Genomic DNA, 24,060 nt, shown 5'->3' with positions numbered 1-24,060 from the left:
CGTCCATATTTTAAAGTATATTGTTTCGTTTCTCTAAGAATTTTAATGCAAAGTTGTATATTTTAAAGCTGGTTGAATGTGAAACTAGAGACCGGATATAACGAATTATTATCCATTTCATATTACATCACACCAGATGAACCGACTGAAAATAATGATAAATAAAGTTGTAAAAAACCCAAAGGTTGTCGTGGAAACGTAAAGGCCGGAAGGGCTGGTTACGTAGATATCGCAAAGGTTGGTGGAAGAAATTCGTCAGTTATGTTCAGAATCTCCAGAAGAAATATAGGAGTTGAGACATTTGGTAAGATTTTTTGTTTTGTATTCTAAAGAGATATTTGAAACTAGAGATTGTATTTGAACTTTAAAAAAAAGTGCTTAATAGGTGAACTTTTCGTTATTGCTAATAGAAACGCATCTTTCGATAATACAATGATAAACTTGAGTACTTATAAACTAAATGTTCGAAATCGCCGTGATGGACACACCACAGATTGCTCATTGTGTAGCTTGGGGCTTAACAAGAAGCAAACAGCTTCGTCAGTTTTATTTGGTTCGTCAATCAACTCCAAGTTATCCCTAAGATTGTAAAATAATAACTACTTTCTGTTTCATTAATACTACAGTTCTAAAGTAGGTAAAGCAATCTGTATTATAAATACATTAGAGTGTTAATTATAGTTTTAGATATTTTTAGGATGATTATAACTGTATAATTCAATGTTTAAGAGTTATATAAACATAAACAAATGTCGGTTCTTGAAATTTGAAGCACTTATTTTACAAATACATTTCAGTATTAGTTGTTAGAAATAGCATGAAAGTTGAGTGTTGTTAATAGTAAATATAATTTATTGAGGTATTAAATTTTTTTTGTTGTTGTTGTTGTTAAGGTTATAGTAATATTTCATAACCATAACAGCATGGTTAATGTTAACAATAGAAAATTTAAAGATTTATATTAAGGTTTTGATGTAATATTACAAAATATGACAACAAAGGTCATCTTAATTCTTTCATGATAACGACATATTTTGTTTATCATCCTATTTATTTCTTATAGTGTTTTGCATGCTAAAAATGGAAAACTGTAACCTTCATACTTTCGTTTTGGGACAATAATCTATCAACCGAAGTGAGGAAAGATAGCTCAAAGATATCGTAAAAATCTATTCTTCTTCTCTGGAGGCGGGAATTTATTTGTCAACTTTTAGTGTTAAATAAAAGAATTTTAAAAATGATTATTTGTTCATGAATATATTTATTTTATTGTTACCAATAACTGTTCTTTTTTATGGGACATTATTTGCGTTTTAATTGCAATTATATATCAATACTTGTTTTGTTTGGTCAGAGAACCAAGAAATTATAAAGAGCTAAGGTATTGTAAAACCAGTTTTTAATGAAATAAATCCCTTTGCTTTTAGTTTCACTGAAAGTTTCAATTATATATTTTAACCCTAACTTTGATAATTTTATTTTGTTATTTAACATAATGAATATCAGTTCAATTATGATTTTCTAAATTTCACCATTATTTCAAAAATAAAACACAATCTAGTAGCACCATCTTTCATTTAGTATGTAAAGTAGCTTTTGTTTCCAACAGGTAAAAAATGTTTTTTGAATGAAACCATATAATTATTTCCCTTACATTTAACAATCATAGATTAACTAAATTCCTATTGGTATATTTCGTGGTACACACTTCACTACAGACATAAACAAATTATGTTAAAAAATCTAGATCGTCAAAACATTTTGAGTGAAAATATACAAAGGATCAGTTTGTATGTTGCTATTGTCAGAACCCATATAAATAATGATTTATTTGTGTTTATTTTTACAAGATTAACACTACGTAGAAAGTGTACGTGATTTAACTCTAGAGAGCAGAGTTGTTAATATTTATTGAGTTTAGTACAAGACTACTGGATAGCAGCACTAATGGAATGTAATTGTTAAGTTAAAGATTATAGAAAAAGGAACTAATCAACAACATACAACGCCAGTTCTTGATACATTCTAATTGGGTGTTGAGTATTAACAGTTACTCATATAACGATATCACATCTCCAAACGAAACGCGATTTATCATGAACCATAGATCGCTTAGGAACTTCAAAAAATTTCCGATAGGACATACAGGCAAAAACATTTAAAAAAGTAGACTTGTTGAAACAGCACTCTTGGCGTTTATAATAAATAACGTAGCTGTAGTATAATAGCAAAAACAGTCGGTTTACCGATTGTTGGATAAACGTTATCCACGTGTTCTTCATATTATTATTATTGTAATTCATATTATTCTTATTTCACTAGTTTACAAAAAAACTGGTATAATCAGTTTATTTAAACCTACTGAAATAACTCCTGCACAGGTCATAGAACTATTTTTATGATAATTTTTCAAAGATAATGGGTGATTTTTATGAGTTCTGATAATAAAATTTCTGTTTCAAGTACTGAAACTTAGAACAAAAACAGCTTGATGTCTTACACCCAAAGAAACCTCTTGTAGAATACTACATAAGGTACTGTAAAAGTTGTGGGGATTTGACTGTTTCATTCTGTATTTTCATAAGCTAGAAAACATTACAATCCTATTTTTAACTTTTATCATTACCCCTTGAAGTTGCTTTTTTACAAATGCATGATATTTTTAAAGAACTTAAGTACAGTGTTTGAACAGGAAATACCAGACAATAATAAATGATCATTAGGTAACTATAACATGGACATACTTAATGCTTTGTACAGTATACAATAGGTGTCTTTAGGAAGTCAACTCCCATATAATTAATCACGATATTGTATCATAATAATAGTAGCATAGAAAAGTCAGCAAACAAGATGAATTAAAAACTGGAAAAGGGATTGTAATATACGTAAGGAAATGATACTGGGGATAATTTAGGTATTAGCTACAAGGTAACAGCATGGAGCCAAAATAAGGACAAGTAAACATAAATAATAATGTCTACAGTATCTCCAGGCTCGTTTCATTATTTTATTTACGATCATTATTTGCAGGTTTTTTTAAAGTTCCAGTTTTTTATTTATTTATATGTGTGCATAAATAAATGTTTGTACGAATGATGCTTACAAGAAAACAAACAAAACAGAACATTGTGATCTTGTACAACTAAACAAACCTAAGAAAAATTAATATCTATACGTACAGGATGTTTCTATTTATTATGAATTTCTGTTTATGTTTTTCTCTTTTTTTTTTTTTTCATGTAACAACTTTTGATTTCAATGATGATTATATTGATAGACATTTCTTGCTCAGTGAGAGAACCAACAAGTCTCCAGGAGCTCAAATAAGAAATATATATTGTAATTCGATTTTTTAAATTGATGAAATGTCTTGCTTATTTTCAATAAAGTCCGACTTCTCTCCCTTAACCTTAAATTTTGTAAGATAATTTTGTTATTTAAATATCAATATCAATTTATTTATAATTCTCTAAAACACATACATATTATCTCAATAAATAAAGACAGAATAAGTGAACCTTCTTAGTGGCGCCATCTTTTAGGTAGTTAGTTTTTTACACAGTAGAAAAAGAGTTTTTATCTTAAATCAATTGACTTATAACTTGAAATAATAAAATTGTTATTCTCACAAAAAGATCAGTAGAATATTATACCAATTACTTGACGTAAATTTTACAATTATAGATTAAATAAGGTGGAATTCTAGCAACAAATTTTTAAGCAACAACACAATGTACGTAAATGTAATAATACTTCAGTGTTAATCAGAAGTAATAATACACCAATACAGTTCACTAAACAACAAAAGTTCCAGTTAAACAATGTACATTGCTTTTTCACCTCTGTTGCTTTATGTATTATTAAACAAGTGAGCAATAATATCACTGCGTATATAAGTTTTACAACTTATAATGAAACATGCGATGAAAAAATATACGGATTATGACATTAATTCTCTATACTGTGTTATGAACTTAGTGATTCAAGCACTCAACTGCAATGTGATAGTAATTCTCAATATTTGTTGGTCGAAAAGTAGCCCAAGAGTTGGCGGTGGGTACTGTTAACCCGATGTCGTAGATAGTCATCGAATAGCTATCTGTTAATTTCAACAAACACACACGTGTAGTTGTAGTGCTCTATATACATCATATCCGTGTAAACTGTTTCATAACGAAAGACAAATTCATATCCTTAGTATTGTTTGTGATACTTTGTAAGATTTGTGGTACGTATGATACCTGAAATATTTGTTTTATATTCACTGCTGACCAAAATCTTAAGGCCAATGAACATAAAGAAAAAATACGTATTTTGCGTTGTTAAACTCAACCACTTATTTGAGTAGAGCTTCGAAAGATGAAAATAAGAAAAGGGAAAATAAAAATAGCATTTAATAGGGAAAATGTGAACACTATAAAGTTAGCCTAAATACTGGCTGGTCAAAAGTTTAAGATCATACCAAAAATAAGTCCTAAACAGGGTAGGAAATGCTCAACAAGACGCAACTCGGTAGTGAGTTGCACGGCCGTCATTGTGAATAACTGGTCTTATCCCCATCCTATCGTTTTGTTTACTTTTAATGTATTTAAATAATATGTTACTATAGATCCATTTGAATGTTCTAATTTCCTTTTTTCTAACTTTTTTGGTCTCCTATTGTCTTCTAAATCTCCTGTCATTACCATTAAATTAAACTTCTTAACGTTATGATGCTTTTCTTTAATTTTATTTGTAAAATTCTTTGTCAGTCACCTGTTTTTTTGCTTACTGATACTGTTTTCTTTCTATAAGGAATATATTTAGCTTAAATATTTTTTAAAACATCTTTAAAGATTTTCCACATTTCCTCAGTGTCTCTAGTAATTCAGATGTCCAATTCATAACAGATAATTCTTATGGCGTCCCTGCAAAATTTGATTTTTTTAAATTTGTAACCAAATATCATTATTATTTATTTCTATATGCAGCAAAACATATAACCTTATAGAACAGCGATCAGTCTTCTTACTCTCCCATGTTCAAATTCTACATCTACCTTTTTCTTAGAAGCTACCAAATCTCACAATATCACTTCTATCATTCAATGTACATAATCAAAAACTCACTTATTGTCTCACAGTGATCCTTCAAGTTCTGCTAGAGGACTAAACAAAAATTCCACAACTAACAACATTTGGTTTAGTTATGCTTCTGTTATATCCAAAAATACACCAAATCACTACCACCCCACACGTTATATTCCACAGTCTTCACTAGACGATAAATCACTTGTAAAATTACCTTCATCAGAACAAAGCAGTCTTTTTTCTGCTACCATTAACTCTGAGCAATAAACCCCCACACTCTGAAAGAGATAGGTACTTCCTTCCTCCTTCTCTTACACCAATACTGACCAACATTCAACATGAATCAAGTGACGAACCTCCCTCTATCTCCAACCGAACAAACCAAAAACACCCTGTAATCTAATACGCATAAACATTCTCAAACTAACAAATCTGTTAAAAATAACAGCAACCACTAAAAACGTGCAAATAACAATAAACAATCACTAAATATCTCTAATGTTGTTAATCTCTCAAACATAACTCACTCTGAAGCAAACTCAGTCTCCTTAGTAAAGATCTCAACTTCTGCCCAAATAACATCCATATTAATGAGTCTGAACTTCTTTCTGACCTCCATGAATTCTCCAGGAAATTAAGACTTCACGAATTTTTTTACAACAAACCTCACTTCTTTGTGTCTTTGAAACGTCTTCCCTAAGCTGTCTGAGGCAAAGGTCAAAGCTGGTGTCTACGTTAGGCCACAAATAAAAGAGATCCTGGAGTGCACAGAATTCCCCAAAAAACTCAGTGTGAAGGAAAAAAAAGTTTGGGGCAGCTTTGTCGCAGTGGTTTGGAGCTCCTTGAGCAATCACAAGGCCGAAAATTATGTGGAACTGGTTGAGACTCTGGTGCGGAACTACGGCAAAATGGGCTGCATAATGTCCCTGAAAGTTCATATCCTTGACGCTCATCTTGGTAAATTCAAAAAGAACATGTGAGCATGCTCAGAGAAGCAAGGCGAGCTCTTCTACCAAGATATACTGAACTTTGAACGCCACTACGAAGAAGCGTATAATGAAAATATGATGGGAGACTATCTTTGTGGTCTGATATGTGAAATTGATTTATATTACAGTCTCAAGTCTTGAAAAACTACTCACTTCTAAACATTTTTGGTCATTTTTGTATAACTTTAGTATAAAAACACGTAAATCTTAATTCATATATCCAGGAACAAAATTTGTGTTACCTAGTGTTATTTGTGTGTTAAGGTTAGGTGAACTTCACCCAGGTTACTGCGCTGAAAAGTTCTAGTACCCTCTGTGTGTAAGACCAGCACCAGGTTAGACTTAGTTACAGAATACTGCTGTTTTATTGATATATTTTATTTAAACTTTCATTAAACTTGATCACTATCTATTACTTTAGAATGATAATTAAATATTAGGAAAATAACTGGATTTATTTTAAATATCTTTGAAGCGGGACATTTTTTCTGACAAGGCTTAATGTTTCAATCATTGTATGTATGTCAAAATAATGTGAAATTACCCAGAAATAAAATATACTTTATACAATAAAACAATAGGATATGTAGTAACATGGTTGAAAAGAAAACCAATAAAAAAGAAGAATAAGGAAGCGAAATTCAAAAACAAACAATGCTATTGTTAAATAAAGCCAAAGTACATTGTTAGAAGTTTGATTTGATATTTATAAGAGAAATATATCAAGAACATATTACTCTTAGTTGTCCATGTGGGATTCCAAATAAAATTTTACGTAAAAATGAAATACATTTTGTCTCTTACAAGCTATCTGTAGTTTACTTGATTTGTTATCACAAAGTTAAATTTGTGCTAAAACAAATAAAAAAAAACACCTGACTGTTTAACCCACGTGCTCATAACAAACTATTCATATTTTAAATCATATTGTGCTGTTTTTTAAGAAGTCTAATCGGAAGTTAGATATTTCAAAGCTGGTTGGATGTGAAACAAAAGACTGGACATAACGATTGATCACCCATTTTATAATTGTATCACACCAGAAGAACCTGTTAAATACGATGATAAAAAAGGTAAAAAGTCTAAAAGTTGTCGTGGGAAACGTAAAGACTAAAATAACTAGGGACGTAGATGTCACAAAAGTGGCTGGAGAAATTCGGTCGTGTTGTCTTGTGTTTCCAGAAGAAAGACAGGGGTTGAGACAATTAGTTCATTGGTAAGATTTTTTGCTTTATATTCTAAACATCTATTCAAAACTAAACATTGCATTTAAACATTTGAAAAACAATATTTAGTAGTTCAGCTTTGCGTTAAGTTGCTGGCAACCATGTTAATGAGCCTCGTCACACACCCCTCTTTGGAAGATACTTTGATAAGAATGAAGACATCAATAATAAATATTCGATATTGGTGAGGTGGACACACCACAGGTTGTCCATTGTGTAGTTTTTGGCTTAACAAAAAGCAAACAGCTTCGTCAGTTTTATTTTATTCTTCATTCAACTGCAAGTTATCCATAAGATTGTAATAACTATTTTCTGTTCCATTAATATTGCAGTTCTAAATATGTAAAGTAAAATGTGTTATAAAGACATGAGATCGTTGATTATAATTTTCGATATTTTAAAACGGTTATTACTGTATATTTCAATGTTTAACAGTTATATAAGCATAAAAATGTCGATTCATGAAATTTGAAGTACTTATTTTACAAATAAATTTTAGTATTACTTGTTAGAAATAGTATGAAAGCAAAGTGTTGTTAATAGTAAACATAATTTATTGGGGTAAAACAAATTGTTTGTTTTTTCTACTAATGTAAAAATAATATTTCATTAACTTTGTGGCATGTTTAATGTTGACATTGTAAAATTTAGAAATTAATATTAGGGTTTTGATGTGATATTATAAAATATCATAACGAAAGTGATTTTAAATCTTTCACGATAACAAAATGTTTTGTTTATCAGTCTGTTTATATTTTACAGTGGATTGCGTGGAAATAGTGAAATTGCTAAACTATAACCTTCATACTTTCATCTTGAGATAATAATCTGTTAAACGAACTGAGAAAATATGGTTTAAAGATGTCGCAAAAATTAATTATTCTTCTCTGGAGGCGGGAAATTATTTGTCAACTTTCATTATTAAATAAAAGCGTTTAAAATCATTACTTTGTGTAGTAATGAATATCTATTCTTTATTTGTTGTGAATGGCTGGTTGTTGTTTTTTTTCATGGAACATGTTCTTCTTTTAATCATAATTAAATTTAAACTTTTTTTGTGTTTGATCAAGGAACCAAAAAGTTTCAAAGTGCTAAAGTATCGTAACACCAGTTTTTAATCAAGTAAATCTCTTTGCTTCTAGTTTCACTTAAAGTTTGAATTGTATATTTTGACCCTAACTTTGATATTATTGTTTTGTTATTTAATATCATCAATATCAGATCAATTATGATTTTCTAAACTTCACACATCTTATTTCAAAATAAAATGGCAGCCTAAGAAAGCACAATATGGTAGCGCCATCTTGTATTTAGTAAGTATAATATGAATTTGTTTCCACCGAGTACAAAATTAGTTCCTCTTGTTGTTGGCATACCTTTTGCAATTACAAATTAAAAAAATTGGTATTTGAACGTATTTGGGCATACACGTCACTAGAGGCTTAAACTTACAAATTTTATTTCGAAAAGAAAAAATTAGGTCCTTACAAAATTTTGAAAAAGATACAAAAGTTCACTTTGTATGTTACTATTTTTAGAAACCACATAAATAACTATTTTTTTTCTGATAATTTTTACAATATTTCTACTAGATAGAAGGTACACAAGGGGCAGAGTTGTTAATATTTATAGAGTTTCGCACAAGAGTATTGGATGGCAACACTAAAGGTAATTAATTGTTGTGTCAAAGATTATAGAAAAAGAGACCAATCAACATGATGCAATGCCAGTTCTTGATATATTTTAATCGGATAGTGGGTTTTCATAGTTACTCATTTAACGATCTTTCGTCCCAAAACACGGAACGCCATTTATTATGAACCAAAAATCGCTTAAGAACTTCACAAAATTTCCAGTTGGACTTAGGAGCAAAAACAAATTTAAAAAGGAGACTTGTTATTGAAACAGTACTCTAGACCTTCATAATAAATAACGTAGTTATAGTATTGATAACAGCAAATATAGCCGGTTTACTGATTATTAGACAAACGTCATCCACGTGTTCTTCATATTATTATTATTGCAATTCATATTATACTTATTTCACAAGCCTGCAGGAAAAAACTGTTATGTTATTTTACTTAAACCTACACAACTCATACTTGCGCAGGTCATATATCTATTTTTATATTATTTCTTGAAGGAGAAGGAGTGATCTTATCGGTTTTTTATTGTCAAATTTCTCTTACAAGCCATTCGAGCCTCAAGCTTGGTAACTTGCACACGAACAAACCTCTTGTAGAATATTTCACAAGGTACTGTGAAAGTTGTGGTGGTATTAATTGGTTCATTCTGTTTCATAAGCTAGAAAATATTAGAATTCTATTTTTAACTTTTATCATTACCCCTTAAAGTTGCTGTTTCTACAAATTCTGATATTTTTAAAGACCTTAAGTACAGTATTAGACAGTCAATAATAAACGATCATAAGGTGACTATAACATAGACATACTTGATGTTTTACACACTGTACAATAGGTGTCTTTAGGGAGTTAACCCTTATATCACTAATCACGATATTGGTTTATAATAATAGGAGCTTAGAAAACCCTTGAAATAAGATTAATTAGAAATTGAAAAAGAAATTGTAATGAACGTAAGGAAACGATACTAGAGATAATTTAGGTATTAGCTACAAGGTAACAGTATGGAGCCAAAATAAGGACTTGTAAAAGTAAACATAAATAGTAAATAATAATGTCTACAGTATCTCCAGCCTCGTTTCATTATCTTATTTACGATTGCTATTTGCAAGTTTTTAAAGTTTCAGTTTTTCTTTTTTCTTGTGTGTATATATGTATGTACATATTATGCTCATAAGAAAACAAACGAACAAAATAATACATTGTTATCTTGCACAAACTCAGAAAACGTAAGATAAATCGATACGAAGACGTAATCATGTTTTTATTTATTGTGATTTTCTGTATATGTTTTCTCTTTTTGGTTTTTATAGAACGTATTCGGGTTTTAATGATAATTATAACACATTTCTTTGTTTTATCCCAAATTAAACTTTCTTCATCGTTCATTCCGACCACTCTACGTTCCACTGTGTGTGGTTGGTTACTTAAAGTTGACAAAGTTACTGTCTCTTCTCTAGACAGCCCAAGCCATACTGGGTAGTTGTTCGTTATCGTCCTGACGGTTTGGCTTGTGTCATTCCATTACGAAGACATGAGGAATATATATACTGATGCCACGATACTAAATCATCTCTATCAGTTTTTATGTTGTAGCACTTAGTGTTTGTGTAGTCCAAGGCTGTTGGAGGGAAAGAAATAAGTTCGTAGTACAATTTTTTAAACATCACTAGAAGGATTTGAATAAGAATAAATATATTTTATTAATAATAAAATTTAAATAATGAAGTTTTTTGAAGATAAAACAACTTTTCTTACTATGGATAGAAATTAGTTTACTGTATATCTAAACCACTATACGAAATAAAAGTTTTTCCAACATGACAAATAGCTGCCCAAGCATGTACTTCACCACCTTTTATATCTTGTCTATTATAGAGACAGCCTGTCTTCAGCTGTTTTCCAGACAAGTGATTAAAGAAATGTTTACGTGTATTTGACGAACAAAGGCCCAAAACAACTTATACAAATCAGAATAACAGCTCGCACATACGCTACCATCTCTATTACCACACGAGCACTTACTCAACAACTATTTCAGACACTTACACAATAACGTTAACATAGAACAATTTGGAATCATTTCGGCCAGAACTGTATAAATAAAGTGAAACAGTAAATTGTATACTAAATTGATTGATATAATATGAGATATCACGGTGAAATTTCCATATTTTTCAGACGATGTTAATAAAAAGCAAGTTATACAAATTAAGTATAGGAATCTATGTTGCAGTATGTTAAGTGTTTACTAAATTATAAAATAATCTACTGTAGAATAATAATATAACTGTTCTCTTCTTCAGTATTTATACAAACTAAACATTGAATATGAATAAATCCTTTCAGGACAGATAAAAGTGTGAACAGTAAATTACTTGCTATGCACCAATATGCCTTATTCAAATAATGAACGAATTAAGACAGTATGTGTGTCTGTGTAATACCCTATGCTATAATAGTTATCTTTTAAAATATTGGGTTTACTTGTAGCTTTGTAGGACACGTAAGTAAATCTACATATTAATGACATGACAACATGTCAGGAAACACTGAAACTCCTCCTCTTACTATAGCAACGTCCTCTAATGTTAGCTCGCGGAGTTATGACGTAACGTAGTAACAAGCCTTCTGGTGCTACTTCATGAACGTCATGGCTCTCTAGTATCTATTACGTAGGGCTCGGCATGGCCAAGCTATCTGCGCTAGCCGTCCATAATTTAGCAGTGTAAAATTAGAGGGAAGGCAGCTAGTCATCACCACCCACCGCCAACTCTTGGGCTACTCTTTTACCAACGAATAGTGGAATTGACCGTAACATTATAACGCCCACACGGCTGAAAGGCGAGCATGTTTGGTGAAATCGGGATCCGAACCCGCGACCCTCGGATTACGAGTCGAACGCCTTAACACGCTTGGCCATGCCGGGCCCCATTCCTATTAAAAAGAGCTTTATCTATATATACAGGTTTAAATGAGGTTTGAGCCCATACCTCTACCTGTCTACCACAAACTTTCTTTGGTAAACAAAACGTATTTCTTCTGTAAAGTACACGTGTATTCAACATTCAGAACAACCATAAGACTAAAGTAAGTAAAGTTTGTAACATTTGTCACAAATGAAATACAGTTGTTAAAGTAAAGGACTTCTGTATCAGCAGCTCTAAATTAATTGCCCCAGTTTGTTTACTTTGCCAGCTAATAATGTAATGTAGTGTAGTATAAGAATTACCTATTTCCTGCTACGCCCCCAATAGTACAGCGGTATGTATACGGATTTACAACCCTAAAATTAGGGGTTTGATTCCCCTCGGTGGGCTCTACAGATAGCCCGATATGGCTTTGCTATGAGAATACACACACATCTCTTGGTGGAGCTCTACTGGGTATAAACGTAAACATCTGACTGCACGTGTTTTTCAGGTGGTTCCGAATAATACTTCCGACATTTGCCTTAACATTTTATCTACTGTATACTGTTCAACTTTACAGTTAAGGTTTTTTTCTTTTTTAATACCTGTTTCATCATGCACGACCACGGTTCTGTAGAATTAAAACATACATTCTGGTACCTTAGTTTGTTGCTAGCTTCAAATTACAAACTCTTGTCACTAGAACGTAGTACATTTATTCTGATATTAATTAAATATCTATCACATTTAAAAATACATTTGTTCTATTTCTTTCATTCAAGTCTTCCGATGGGTCAGCGGTAGGTTTGCGCAGTTAAAATCCTGGGTTAGATTTCTCTTGGTGAAGAGTTAATTAACGATAGGGATTTGCGCTTGAGCCATAACAATTGCTTCTGGAGGATCATCGTTAAGTTTCTTGTGCTAAGAACAGTGAAAATCAGTTTTCGCTACACGCTATGGAAAGAGCATGGATTAGCAATTTTTGCAGCTTTTAAATTAACAACAAAACAAACAAACAAACTATACACAATACATCTAACATTAAGAATCATTAACTTTTTATGTATAATAAAAACATACTGTTAGTTTATATTTACATTTCTGATTGTAATCGTCAAGATGTTTTATATATATGTTCTTGAATGACGTATTTTAGTCTTACCTGATGGCGTCAGCGTTATGAAACCTATAATCATGATTACATTTAGATAAATATATAACAATTGTTTCAGATATCACATGTACCATAAATATTATAAAGTATTACAAACTATACTTAATATAATATTTTATCTTCCTTTTGAAATATTTTACAAGAATATGATAACCAGAGAGCACTGGAACTACGTTTGTTTGTTTATTTGTCACTTGGACTTCACAAAATATACTCGATGACTATCTGCGATAGCTGGTAAACATTACCCAACACCAACTCTCGAACTACCATTTAATCAACGAATATTAGGCCTTACCTTCACACCGGAATCGAGTTCCTTAACCACCAGGTTCATAACACAAATAGAAGAATTAAACTAATAATCTTTATATATTTCACCGTATGTTTCTTACGAGTAGTGAAACTTGTATACACAGTAATATTATTGCTTACTTGTTGAATAATACAACAAAGGTGACAATGAATTGTTTAACTGAAATTTTTGTTGTTTAGTGTACTGTTCTGGTTTATTATTACTTGTGATTAACACTGAAGTTTTATGGCATTCACGTATATTGTACTTATTTAGAAGTTTGACGCTGACTATTGTTTAGGGTCTCCATTATCCTGTAGTATTTGTTGTACGTAACAGTACTTTAAATAATTTAGATTTACAGAGAAACGTTTCTCAAAGTTAACTAACGGAGACATGTCGATTTTTTCATAACTACTGATTCTTTATTGTTTGATGCTGCTGTATCAACTAGTGATAAACACGTCACACATATATTAATGTTCACACAACTGATTGAAATGCTGTTTAGTCAACAAAAGACACAAACCATAGTAGTTCACATGAATCTAATTATTATCAATTATTATACATACAATACTTTACCAAATAACAACCAGATTTATCTGTTATTTTTGGTCTAATCCGAAAACAAGATATTACCACAAAACAACCAAAGTTCACTGTTTATCTTGCTTATAGGATATAAGGTTTGTTTAAGCACAAAGTTACACAATGGGCTATCTATGCTCTGCCCACCAAGGGAATCGTACCACAGTTTTCAGCGTTGTCCTAAGACCTACCGCCATGATACTTGGGACGTTTCTTTTGGCCTAAGCAGGTTTTTGGACGTTAACAAAAACAACCAAATTTGTATTTTTTTGCTTTTGTTTGTTCTTTGTATTGAGTGTTGTTAGAATAAATAGCTTAAACCTAATGTAATGTAATTTTGGAGTTAAACTAGGAACATCCGTTTAAATACAGTCTGTATGTTAATATCAGGAGAGATAAAGATAATACACAAGCAATTAAAATTTATTGAAAATCTGAAAAAATACAGAGATATTTTTCCTTATAACAACAACTTTCATAAGTAATATTAATCTCTATTAAGAAACACGTATTTTGTCTCTCTCACGTGACGTAAAGTTCATATGCAGCCTGCACTGTTCTTCACTCGTGAACGGAACCTTTAAGAAAAAAACATGAAAACCTCTATCACCAAGAACAATGTATGGTTAACAAACAATAGTTGATGAAATGACAACAAGAAGATAAACAATGTTATTAAACTTTAACATGAATAATTATAGCATGATAGTATTGTAAAATTAATTGTATTATGTTCGTACGTTCACGCTTTCTCTGATATATAGATATATTGAAAATCGATTAAACCACTTCTTACAAAAACGGTAGTACTTGAAGTTATTTCAAAATATCAGATAATATACTGATTTACAAACAGTAATGTTGGCGCCTGTATACAAAACCTTTGTGAGCAAAACTGGAAGAGATAAAGTGACGCGTCCGTACATGTCTTACCTTATACGTTTGTATTTTTAATACCCGATTAAATCTATTGGTTCTTTAGTGATAACCATAGCCACCACCATGTCTCCCGTATCCACCGTAGCCTCCATAACCGTGTCCGCCATAACCTCCATATCCCCGTCCACCATAACCTCCATAGCCATGTCCACCATAACCTCCATAACTACGTCCACCATAACCACCATAACCACGTCCACCATGACCTCCATAACCACGTCCACCATAACCTCCATAACCTCCGTATCCGCCACGTATATAACCTGCCATGACGGATGCCACAGCCAACAAAAATAGAACAGCAACGAACTAGAAAAGTGTCAAAGTAAAATTATTAAACGTCTTCATAGAATAATAAAGACAAGTATTTATATTATCTAAATACTAATACTCCAAGTCATATATTTTAGTGGAATTTATTTTTAAAGTTGACAAAAAGACGACCGACAAGGAAACTAATTTTCTAAAACAATTATTAAAGAAATAACGTATCAATAAACGCTCGTGCTTTGCAAATACGCTGGTAAAAGACATGTATACGAATAGTGTATTTGAGGACTTACCACAGCCTTCATCGTGTCTTAGCTAGAGAACAAACTCGGAGAAACTTTTGTACGATGATTTTCACTTTAATATCCCAGCACTGGTTTGATATGGTCTCTGGCCGACATCACTTTTATATACACAACCAGAAAGGTGTGGTCTGTGTGAGCACACACGCTTGTTTTGTGTGCCAGTAATTAGATTAAATAAAAACGAATAATTGAAGCCCACTAAGAACTCGAATTTAAGCGAAACGGATTGTCAGCCTTGGGTAAACAGTGAGTGAATGGCACCGACAAAATAGTGAGGGATCTCTCCGAATAACCGTAAACAAGTTTGTCATTAGCCGAGTCTAGTAGTTTCGTAACTGAGAACTTCGTACCAACGTCGATGTCGCTCTAATCCTCACAACGCCTCTGGTGACGATGGAAACCCGTATTTGTAAAGTTTGTGACCAATCAGTGGCTATTATCAGCTTGATTTCATTCTTTCTTATTTAATATCTTCTGTCATAGTGTCGCGTATCAAAAAAGCAAAATCGTGTCGGTGTTACAGGCGAGATTTATTATAATTTAACGTTCTCAGTAGTTCAACGATAAGCATTAACACTTACAACACTAGAAACATTTGAGGTGTTGATCTGTACAATAAACACGTCACAGTGAGCCCTTTATGTAACCTTTAAATAAAATGCGAACATTTTGTTTTTCAAGACGTGCGTGCACGTTTCTCCACAGTTTTGGATAAAATTTATATAAAAGTTTATGTTCTTCCAAGTGAAATACGTCAAACGTCAAACTGCGTGAGTAATTCATTGTATCTGTTTGTTGAAGGTTTGTTTGTTTGTTTCAGATATTAGTGGAACTTGATAGTTATTCTTATTACGCATCAACGGCTTCAAACTGCGTAAAGTGATCATTCTTCAAGTTAACCGTACAGGAACCATGATTAATAAATACATAAACGTTACTGTGTACTAAGTGATACATTCCAAGTGACACCGAAGGGAAAATAACTTTAGATTGTAACAACTTTCCTGTTTTACATACACGAACTGTTCTTATAAATAAACTTAAACTTTTATTATTTTGCATAGTTATCTTAATACACCGATTTAGGCTTAACTGTAAGCTGACAGATCTTCATGGAGTATTATTGAAATTGTGGTCAAAAACGTTATAACAATCATTTGATGATTCAGTACGTTCTAATCAGCATAAGTAAGAGTTTTGACTTAAATCGAGGAAGGAGAAAATTGTTGATTTACCTGTTGGGAATGTGTGGCGTGTATGGAATCCAAAAGACAAAAAAACAAGAAAGTGGGGCAACTGTTCCTTCTTACCTCCCCTGCTCTCGTAACCTCACTTATAATAAATAATTATAGGTTTTACTGATTTATTTAGAACATTTCAGTCCTTTAAGAACCTGAAACAGAGATAAACAGTAATACGCACAAAAGCTTATAAAGGTAATACTGTTTTAAACCTATGAAAAAGAAAGTGAAACAAGACATAGTGAAATATAGGAAAGTAGGTTACAACAGTTATGTGTAGGACTAAAGATATATGAAGATTCTTTCTCAATACGACCAGACCTGTCAACTCATCACTGCTTCATTTATAAGTTATCTAAATCTTGAGCTTGGATCTCAAAACTGTAAACAGAAAATTTTGAAATGCTTGTATAAACTCCTGTGAAATAAAAAACAAACTAAAAACATTTTGTTTCAAGAATAAATAAAACTATAATTAAGAATAACATTTATTTTTATTTATTGCTTCTCAAGTTCATGCGTCACGCTGTATCGTTCCCCATCCGCACTACAAATTGCAACATTAGGCGTCTCTTAATATTGAAAAATATAGTATTTATAGAGTCCATTACATAAAGCGTTTAGATTGTCATAGTTTCGATATAGGAGAATATATATATTGGACCAAAACCCAAACAAATAAAAACTGTGGAAGCACAAAAAATTAACTAATATAGCGTAGCATTAATAAAACATTAAGAATACGATATTATTCGTATCATGTACTTGACTGTTGTTATGTGCAACGATACAGAGCATTCTTGCCGTATTTTTTGCACCGCAGGTATCAGAGTCCGATTTCTATCATTTTAAGCACATAGACTTATTGCTGATCCACCAGGGGCGCAACCACTTGAAGTTCCCTTAACAATTGATGACACATCCTTTGATGTTGGTGAGGTTACTACTACAGAAATAAAAACTGGGAAGAACGTAGATTAACAACGTTATTGAATAGTAAAGACTGGTTATGTAGGTAGGTACAGTAAATAAAAAGTACTTGTAATTAGAACAACGTATAAAATAATAAATTGAATAATTTTACTTCTTGCTTTATATTTTACAAATAATAAGTACTTATTAGTAGCTACTTGTTTTTCAGATTATCTTTGGATTAAAACATCACATTTTGTTTATTTTAGAACTTGTATGAAAATCTTGAATAGAATGACATATACTTTGTAGTTAGTGCCACTAGAGGTCTCACATATACGTCCGGTTTCTGATAAGACAGGCTGTATTGTTCAGTTTATAGGTTAAACAAACTTCTACCAATAAAAGAATCTTCTATAGCAAAGAGAAATGTCTAGTGTAATGTTCAACACTATGACATGATGTTTAATTTTCAAAACACTTTATAAAATGTGCTAAACAATAGGCCCGGCATGGCCTAGCGCGTAAGGCGTGCGACTCGTAATCCGAGGGTCGCGGATTCGCGCCCGCGTCGCGCTAAACATGCTCACCCTCCTAGCCGTGGGGGCGTTATAATGTGACGGGCAATCCCACTATTTGTTGGTAAAAGAGTAGCCCAAGAGTTGGCGGTGGGTGGTGATGACTAGCTGCCTTCTCTCTAGTCTTACACTGCTAAATTAGGGACGGCTATCACAGATAGCCCTCGAGTAGCTTTGTGCGAAATTCCAAAAAAACAAACAAACTAAACACTTCACTGAACACATTATTTTGTTGTTACACTAACCCCATCTCGTGACAGCCAATTTATTTTTAAATTTATTGTGGTAAAACTGTGTCACCAACAAAGCTATTGATCATTAATACGTGTGGTAACATAACAGAAGCCACTTACGTACGAAACACAACGTTAGCCTGTGACGACAGATTCTTCAGAAGTGAAAACATTTGTTGTTTTCATTTTACAAAGAAGAAAAGAGAATAGTTTAGAAATAACACTTTGTTTTGGTTCCGTAAGGGTTTTTACGTTTCTCGAGATGCTAAATTAGACTAATCATGAGTTAAAAAATCCTATACTGCAACGCCAGTATTAAGCACGGACCGCCCAGCAAGTGCTCAGTACCTTCGGGACGCAAACAACGAGAGCCATCTACCGTGAAAAAACGTTTTTTTTTTGTTTCTCTTTCTTGTTTAGTTCTTAAGAAGATCGCTTTTTTACAAATTAGGCTTCAATTAAATAATAAATTTACCTTACCTTTTATGATAACAACAATTTAATATTTGTTATTTTTTTGTCTCCTCAAACATATCCTCAAGTTTCAAAAAAAATATTTTTAAAAACTAAGAAAATTATACGATGACGTATCGGTTAAGAGAAAAAGTTGTAATTTGAGCTAGAAAGGTTACTGGAAATAACAAAGTAACACATCCATTTAAAATCCGTATGCAAGACAAATCTTCGTCATAAATACCTTGTAGCTAACTATTCTGTGATAGATAGATTTGACCTGATGATGCTGGACCAAAACTATTGAATTAATAATTAACAGATAAAATAACTCATTTTATTACGATATTATAGTGAAGTTAAAACCAAAACAAGCGAAATTAGTAAACAAATTATGGTAAAAACTTGAAATAACCGATAAAATAGTTTAGTTGGTTTCTATAATTCAAAATAAGATTTTCAACCTAGTAACACGTGACTTTCAGTACATGTAATTTACCTTTTAAATTATACAAATATAATATGATATAGTAGATGGTGGAAAGCTACAGAAAATGTGTATTTCTGTCTTTGAGATTTCAACTGGCTTGACTTTTTTAACATTGTTATCATTGTACGGATAAATACATAAATACATGTTATGGATAAAGTTAATCTTTAATATGCATTTTATCCTTAACATGTATTTATGTACTTTGTACAGAGAACTATTTCCTAATCAGTTAACAAAGCTCTTTTATATTGACATTTTATTTTAATTATGTATAGATGTCGCCACATTACTGTGGAAACATATTTGCCTCTTAAATATTTGAGGATTATCTACACAAACTGTCCATACTTTTAAACTGAAGGAAGGTAGGAAGTCAACAACAGTTACTTTTGATTCTTTGGATATTTTTTTTACCAAAAATGAAAACTACAGATTCAGTTATCTTGTTATTTGTGCGTGTGTATGGTAAAGGAACACGAATGTTACACCAAGTCTGGTGCACTGATTTCTAGATACATAGATTGAATAATATAGTTACATGTGTTTACTATCATTTTATGTACAAGAATTTGAAAGAGGAATTGTTCTTTCAACGAGAAACAAAGAAATATATATAATTCCCCAGACGTTTATTATAAAAGTATTTTCTACCAGAACAAACTAACAACGTAAAACATGGTGTCTTCTAGTTCGTGAATATTTACCATGAATAAAAATAAACAGTTTAATTATACTTATCATAATACATTATCATTAAGCCTATTGTATTTTTAACACTACTTTCCTTATGTGGTCCTTTGAGGATTTTCTGGAATTAAAAGAGAGTATAATAGTACTCTAACGACACTTTGTTCGTCATATCCATTGCCAACCAGACACTTCCTTCAATCCAAAGCATGTCAAATCGGATATAACACTAAAAGGCGTTCACAACATAACAAAAGAAAACAAAATTTTATTAAGATACGTAAAATAATTAATTTGTAATTATACCATGGAATATTGATAATCGCACACTAACACTGTTGCATTAACGAAGAGATTTTTTTTTTCAATTTCTATAAAATATGAGTTTTTTTTTCTGTTGGAACTAGTTTTCATAATACTCTCTTATTAGAATCAAACTAGAGTTGACGTCTAAAACTATCAGGTAATTTAACGAACGGAAGAAGTGTACGAGCACTGTCCCTACAATGAAAACCAATCACATCCGAATAACTGAATTTCCACGTTATATACATGATATTCAGGACTTAATAAAACAAATGAAATATAAGATTCATAAAGTATCTCTCACACGAGTAGGCCATTGAAGGATTATCTCAAATTAACTATTGATATGACAGGGCCCCGTGTCTTACACCAAAATACAGTCGCAGTATTTGTTTTATGTAATTAACACGTAATGTTGGTTGACTACATAATTAGAATTTGAACTTACAGTCTTATCCGAGTCCCGTCAAGCTAAAATTGATAAGATTTATAGCTTTTAACTGTGAATTTGTTCCTTCTTGCTTGAATAATGGTGTTTGCTGGTCTGTCAGATTAATGGTCTGTCAAAAGAGTACAAATATCTGAATTTGTCTTTTGTAGCTGTTTTAGGGGGAAAATGTTAACTTGTTGTTGATGGTGGAATTATGTAAAATATTTCTAAGATCGGTTTAAATGTTATAGTTTCAAGAAGTTTTTGTACTTCAAGTAATAATTTTATGATGCGTAATTTCATATTATTGGCGACATGACGTTTATGTTGTAAAATACAACCCTGGCCAAGTGGTTAGTTTGCTGGTCTGTTAAACTGCGGGTCCAGTGTTTATGTCTCGTTACAGCAAAAGAAATGCGCCTCGTGCTTTGGGTCGTATATTTATAACACTAACAGTGAAATATTAATACTCAATCAGACAGCAATAACACAAGAGTTGTCAGTGATGCTTTTAAGTTAGTTTCCTTTTCTCTAGCCTTCTTCAGTTCAAATTAGGAACAGCTAACGTAAATAGCCTTTAAGTAGTTGGTACCAATACCCGAAAACAAAGTAAAGCATTTTCAAAATCATTTTAACAATTTAAACTAAAAGAGCGCCATCTACAGTTAAAATTTGTCGTTCACAGAGAACATTCTAATTTGTCAGCACTTTATATCCCACACTTGATATCAATAAACTTGAATTAATTTATACCAGAAGCGTAGAAACAAATCTGAAGGGGGTATTACGCTTAAAGCAAAAAAAAAAAAAATAGAAAAGAAATGGATGGCAAAGCTTTATTGGAAACTTTGGGGATATGCTCCCCTCAAATAAAAGTTTTATAACTTTTATTACAAATGGTACAATTTCGTAGCATATGAAAGTATTTTTAAACCTTTAAAACACGTTTTTTTACATATATATGTCTACCGTCAGCTAAACGAAAAATTCTGTCGGTCTAGAACGCTAAAACTTGAGTTTTGACATCTGAGGTGAACGCAGGACAAATACTCATTATGTAGCCTTATGCTTCACAGCAAGCAAATAAACAAACTTTACACACACGCGCTCGTATGGGTGTAATATGGGGGAAGATGACTGCACACGACTCACACATCCCTTGCCTATGCACATTTATTTGGACTTAATATATGTCACGTCGTCTTACTAAACGCTCTAGGAACGACATTTATATTCGAATTTTCTACGTCTAATTTCTTAGAAAATTTGTTTTATGTCTGGGCCAGGATGTTGGGCATCACTAAATAGCTACACAACAAAACAGTCAACATTTTATCAATTTCTGTTTCTTTATATAACACTTTGTACTGACTTTTTCTGGGCACCGAACTCGCGATGTTTGGAGAAAATAATATTTTAGTTCTAGACTTTAATAATTTTACCAATAGATGGCACTCCTTTATTTTTCTGTGACAATTACGGCCTTCGATTCAACGAGAGGAGTGGGATATTTTCGTACTTTGTTGTTTTAATTTCTAAATGTTCCATTTTATTTTTATTTTACCGCAATTACACTGTATTAAGGTTTACCACATGTAAAACAATACGATAAAGGCAAACATATGGTTAGAAAGGTGGATGTCTTTGCCAGTAGCAAAAACAGTGACTGAGAATTAACACAGTCGTTTATTCAATAGTCAATACACAAGTGCGTTGTCGAAGACAGTTTCTTATTTCTTTTCTCAGTTTTAAGTACTTTATGTAAGTAAATGTTGTTTTATTCATCCCATGATTAACGTAACAGCTGAAATATTGTTGTTTTATATCAGATATTACTGAGACTCTTCAAACCGAAATATTATGTTGAATTAAGAACAGTTACAAATAAAAATACTCAAAATACACTTTAAAGTTAATCAAAGTATTAAGTTTAATCAGCAAATGAGATCTTTATCTTTTGATCGTGAAAAGTGCTAATAATTATTTCACGACGTAAACAAATTGTCTATTTTCTAAATATAAATTAATTGGGAAAAAATAGTAACAGTGCTTCCATATAATTATTGTACGTGTAGTGTATTTTATTTATATGCTAAGTCTGCGTTTAATGCAGAAACAAAGTTCCCATTAGAGATTGGAGGGTTTGTTTGTTCTTATCCTACGTCACAAAGGAAGCCGCGAACTCTTCAACGCTTGCGCATACTAGCTTTGAAAGCCTGGAACGGTTGTTACTTCATAAGGAAACAGCTGCTGTAACATCTGCTACATTGTAAGTGTGGTTCGTTAAATCCGTGGTAAAGCGTATCTTTATCTTCTTACAAACCACTTGCCGAGAGGAATTGGAGAGTCTAAGTATTATTTCCTGACTATCACAGGTGTTATTCAGCTGATATTACTTCTTTATTAATTAATCTGAATACCCGAAAACGCTTGTACTTGGTCGATTATTTAAAGGTTATCAACATCATATGTTTCTGAGTGGCTGAGAACGGATTCCTGACGTCATGTTCACCCGCTAAAGCTCATGAGGTGAGACCATGGCAACCGTAAACTGGGAACCCTATACTTGTTCGTGATTGGGTACCGCCATTTGCTATTTCTTTTCATTACTGTCTTATGACGGTTTCCCTTCAAGAGGTCGCAAGCTATTTTTTTTCATACCCATTAGTATTGCTGGTCAGAAAATTTAAAAACTTTGATTGTTATTATAGGATACCTGTGGCACCTTTGTTAAAAGAGCTTTTTAACAGGATACGTAGCCTGGTATTACTAGTAGTGATTTTAGTTGTGCTTGATCGGTGAGACTGTTTCACTGTTTAGGCACTGTGGTGGAGTCGCGATATAATTTACCAGAGCTGCGAGCTGAGGTCTGCTGCCTCCGTCATGGGATGCGCAATGAGTTCCGAGGAGCGAGCCGCGATGGCTCGAAGTAGACAAATTGAGAAAAATCTCAAAGAAGATGGAATTCAAGCTGCTAAAGATATAAAATTATTGCTTTTAGGTAAGTCCCTCAGCTACTTGCTAGCAACTTAACGTATAAAATAAGCGAATGAGTAGCTATATTTTTAGGAATAACCTAAAACAGTGCAAGTCTTTGGTATTTCTATTTCCAATGTTGAAAGCCTAATTTATAAAGTGATACTAGAACTGAGTGTAAGTAATAGTACTTTGTGTAAAAAATCGGTGTGTTAATTTTATCTTCCACGGATGAAATAGTACACACTACGTTAATTAAAGAATCCATTACAGACTGATTTGATGTGTAGTTAAACATGACGTTCGATTATCACCGTATTTATACTGTATTTCTC

At 32.0% G+C, this 24,060-nt stretch overlaps 2 protein-coding genes across 4 annotated transcripts in view; one reads left to right on the top strand and one right to left on the bottom strand.

The window, feature by feature from the left end:
- Nucleotides 1-14,309: 14,309 nt before the first annotated feature.
- Nucleotides 14,310-18,719, bottom strand: LOC143239415 (uncharacterized). Of its 2 annotated transcripts, none has more exons than XM_076480445.1 (3): nucleotides 18,501-18,719; nucleotides 14,836-15,150; nucleotides 14,310-14,480 (listed from the first exon to the last, which is right to left on the bottom strand). In XM_076480445.1, the coding sequence occupies exon 2, from the start codon at nucleotides 15,109-15,111 to the stop codon at nucleotides 14,881-14,883; it is 231 nt and encodes a 76-aa protein (XP_076336560.1). In that variant the 5' UTR covers nucleotides 15,112-15,150; nucleotides 18,501-18,719; the 3' UTR covers nucleotides 14,310-14,480; nucleotides 14,836-14,880. The 2 variants fall into 2 exon arrangements, with proteins under 2 accessions (XP_076336560.1, XP_076336559.1); XM_076480444.1 differs by lacking the exon at nucleotides 18,501-18,719 and adding an exon at nucleotides 15,405-16,064.
- Nucleotides 18,720-22,979: 4,260 nt separating this feature from the next.
- Nucleotides 22,980-24,060, top strand: part of LOC143236918 (guanine nucleotide-binding protein G(o) subunit alpha-like) — a 77,177-nt gene continuing 76,096 nt past the window's right edge. For both annotated transcript variants that reach the window (XR_013019802.1, XM_076475601.1), the window contains exon 1: nucleotides 22,980-23,750. Coding sequence is in view for 1 of the 2 variants with exons in the window: in XM_076475601.1 (XP_076331716.1) it covers nucleotides 23,633-23,750 (118 nt within the window). In the remaining variant the exon portion in view is untranslated. The remainder of the gene's footprint in view (nucleotides 23,751-24,060) is intronic.

The sequence above is a fragment of the Tachypleus tridentatus genome, chromosome 13 (assembly GCF_004210375.1).
Source record: "Tachypleus tridentatus isolate NWPU-2018 chromosome 13, ASM421037v1, whole genome shotgun sequence".
NCBI lineage: Eukaryota > Metazoa > Arthropoda > Merostomata > Xiphosura > Limulidae > Tachypleus > Tachypleus tridentatus.
This window is presented reverse-complemented; position numbering and strand designations above follow the sequence as displayed.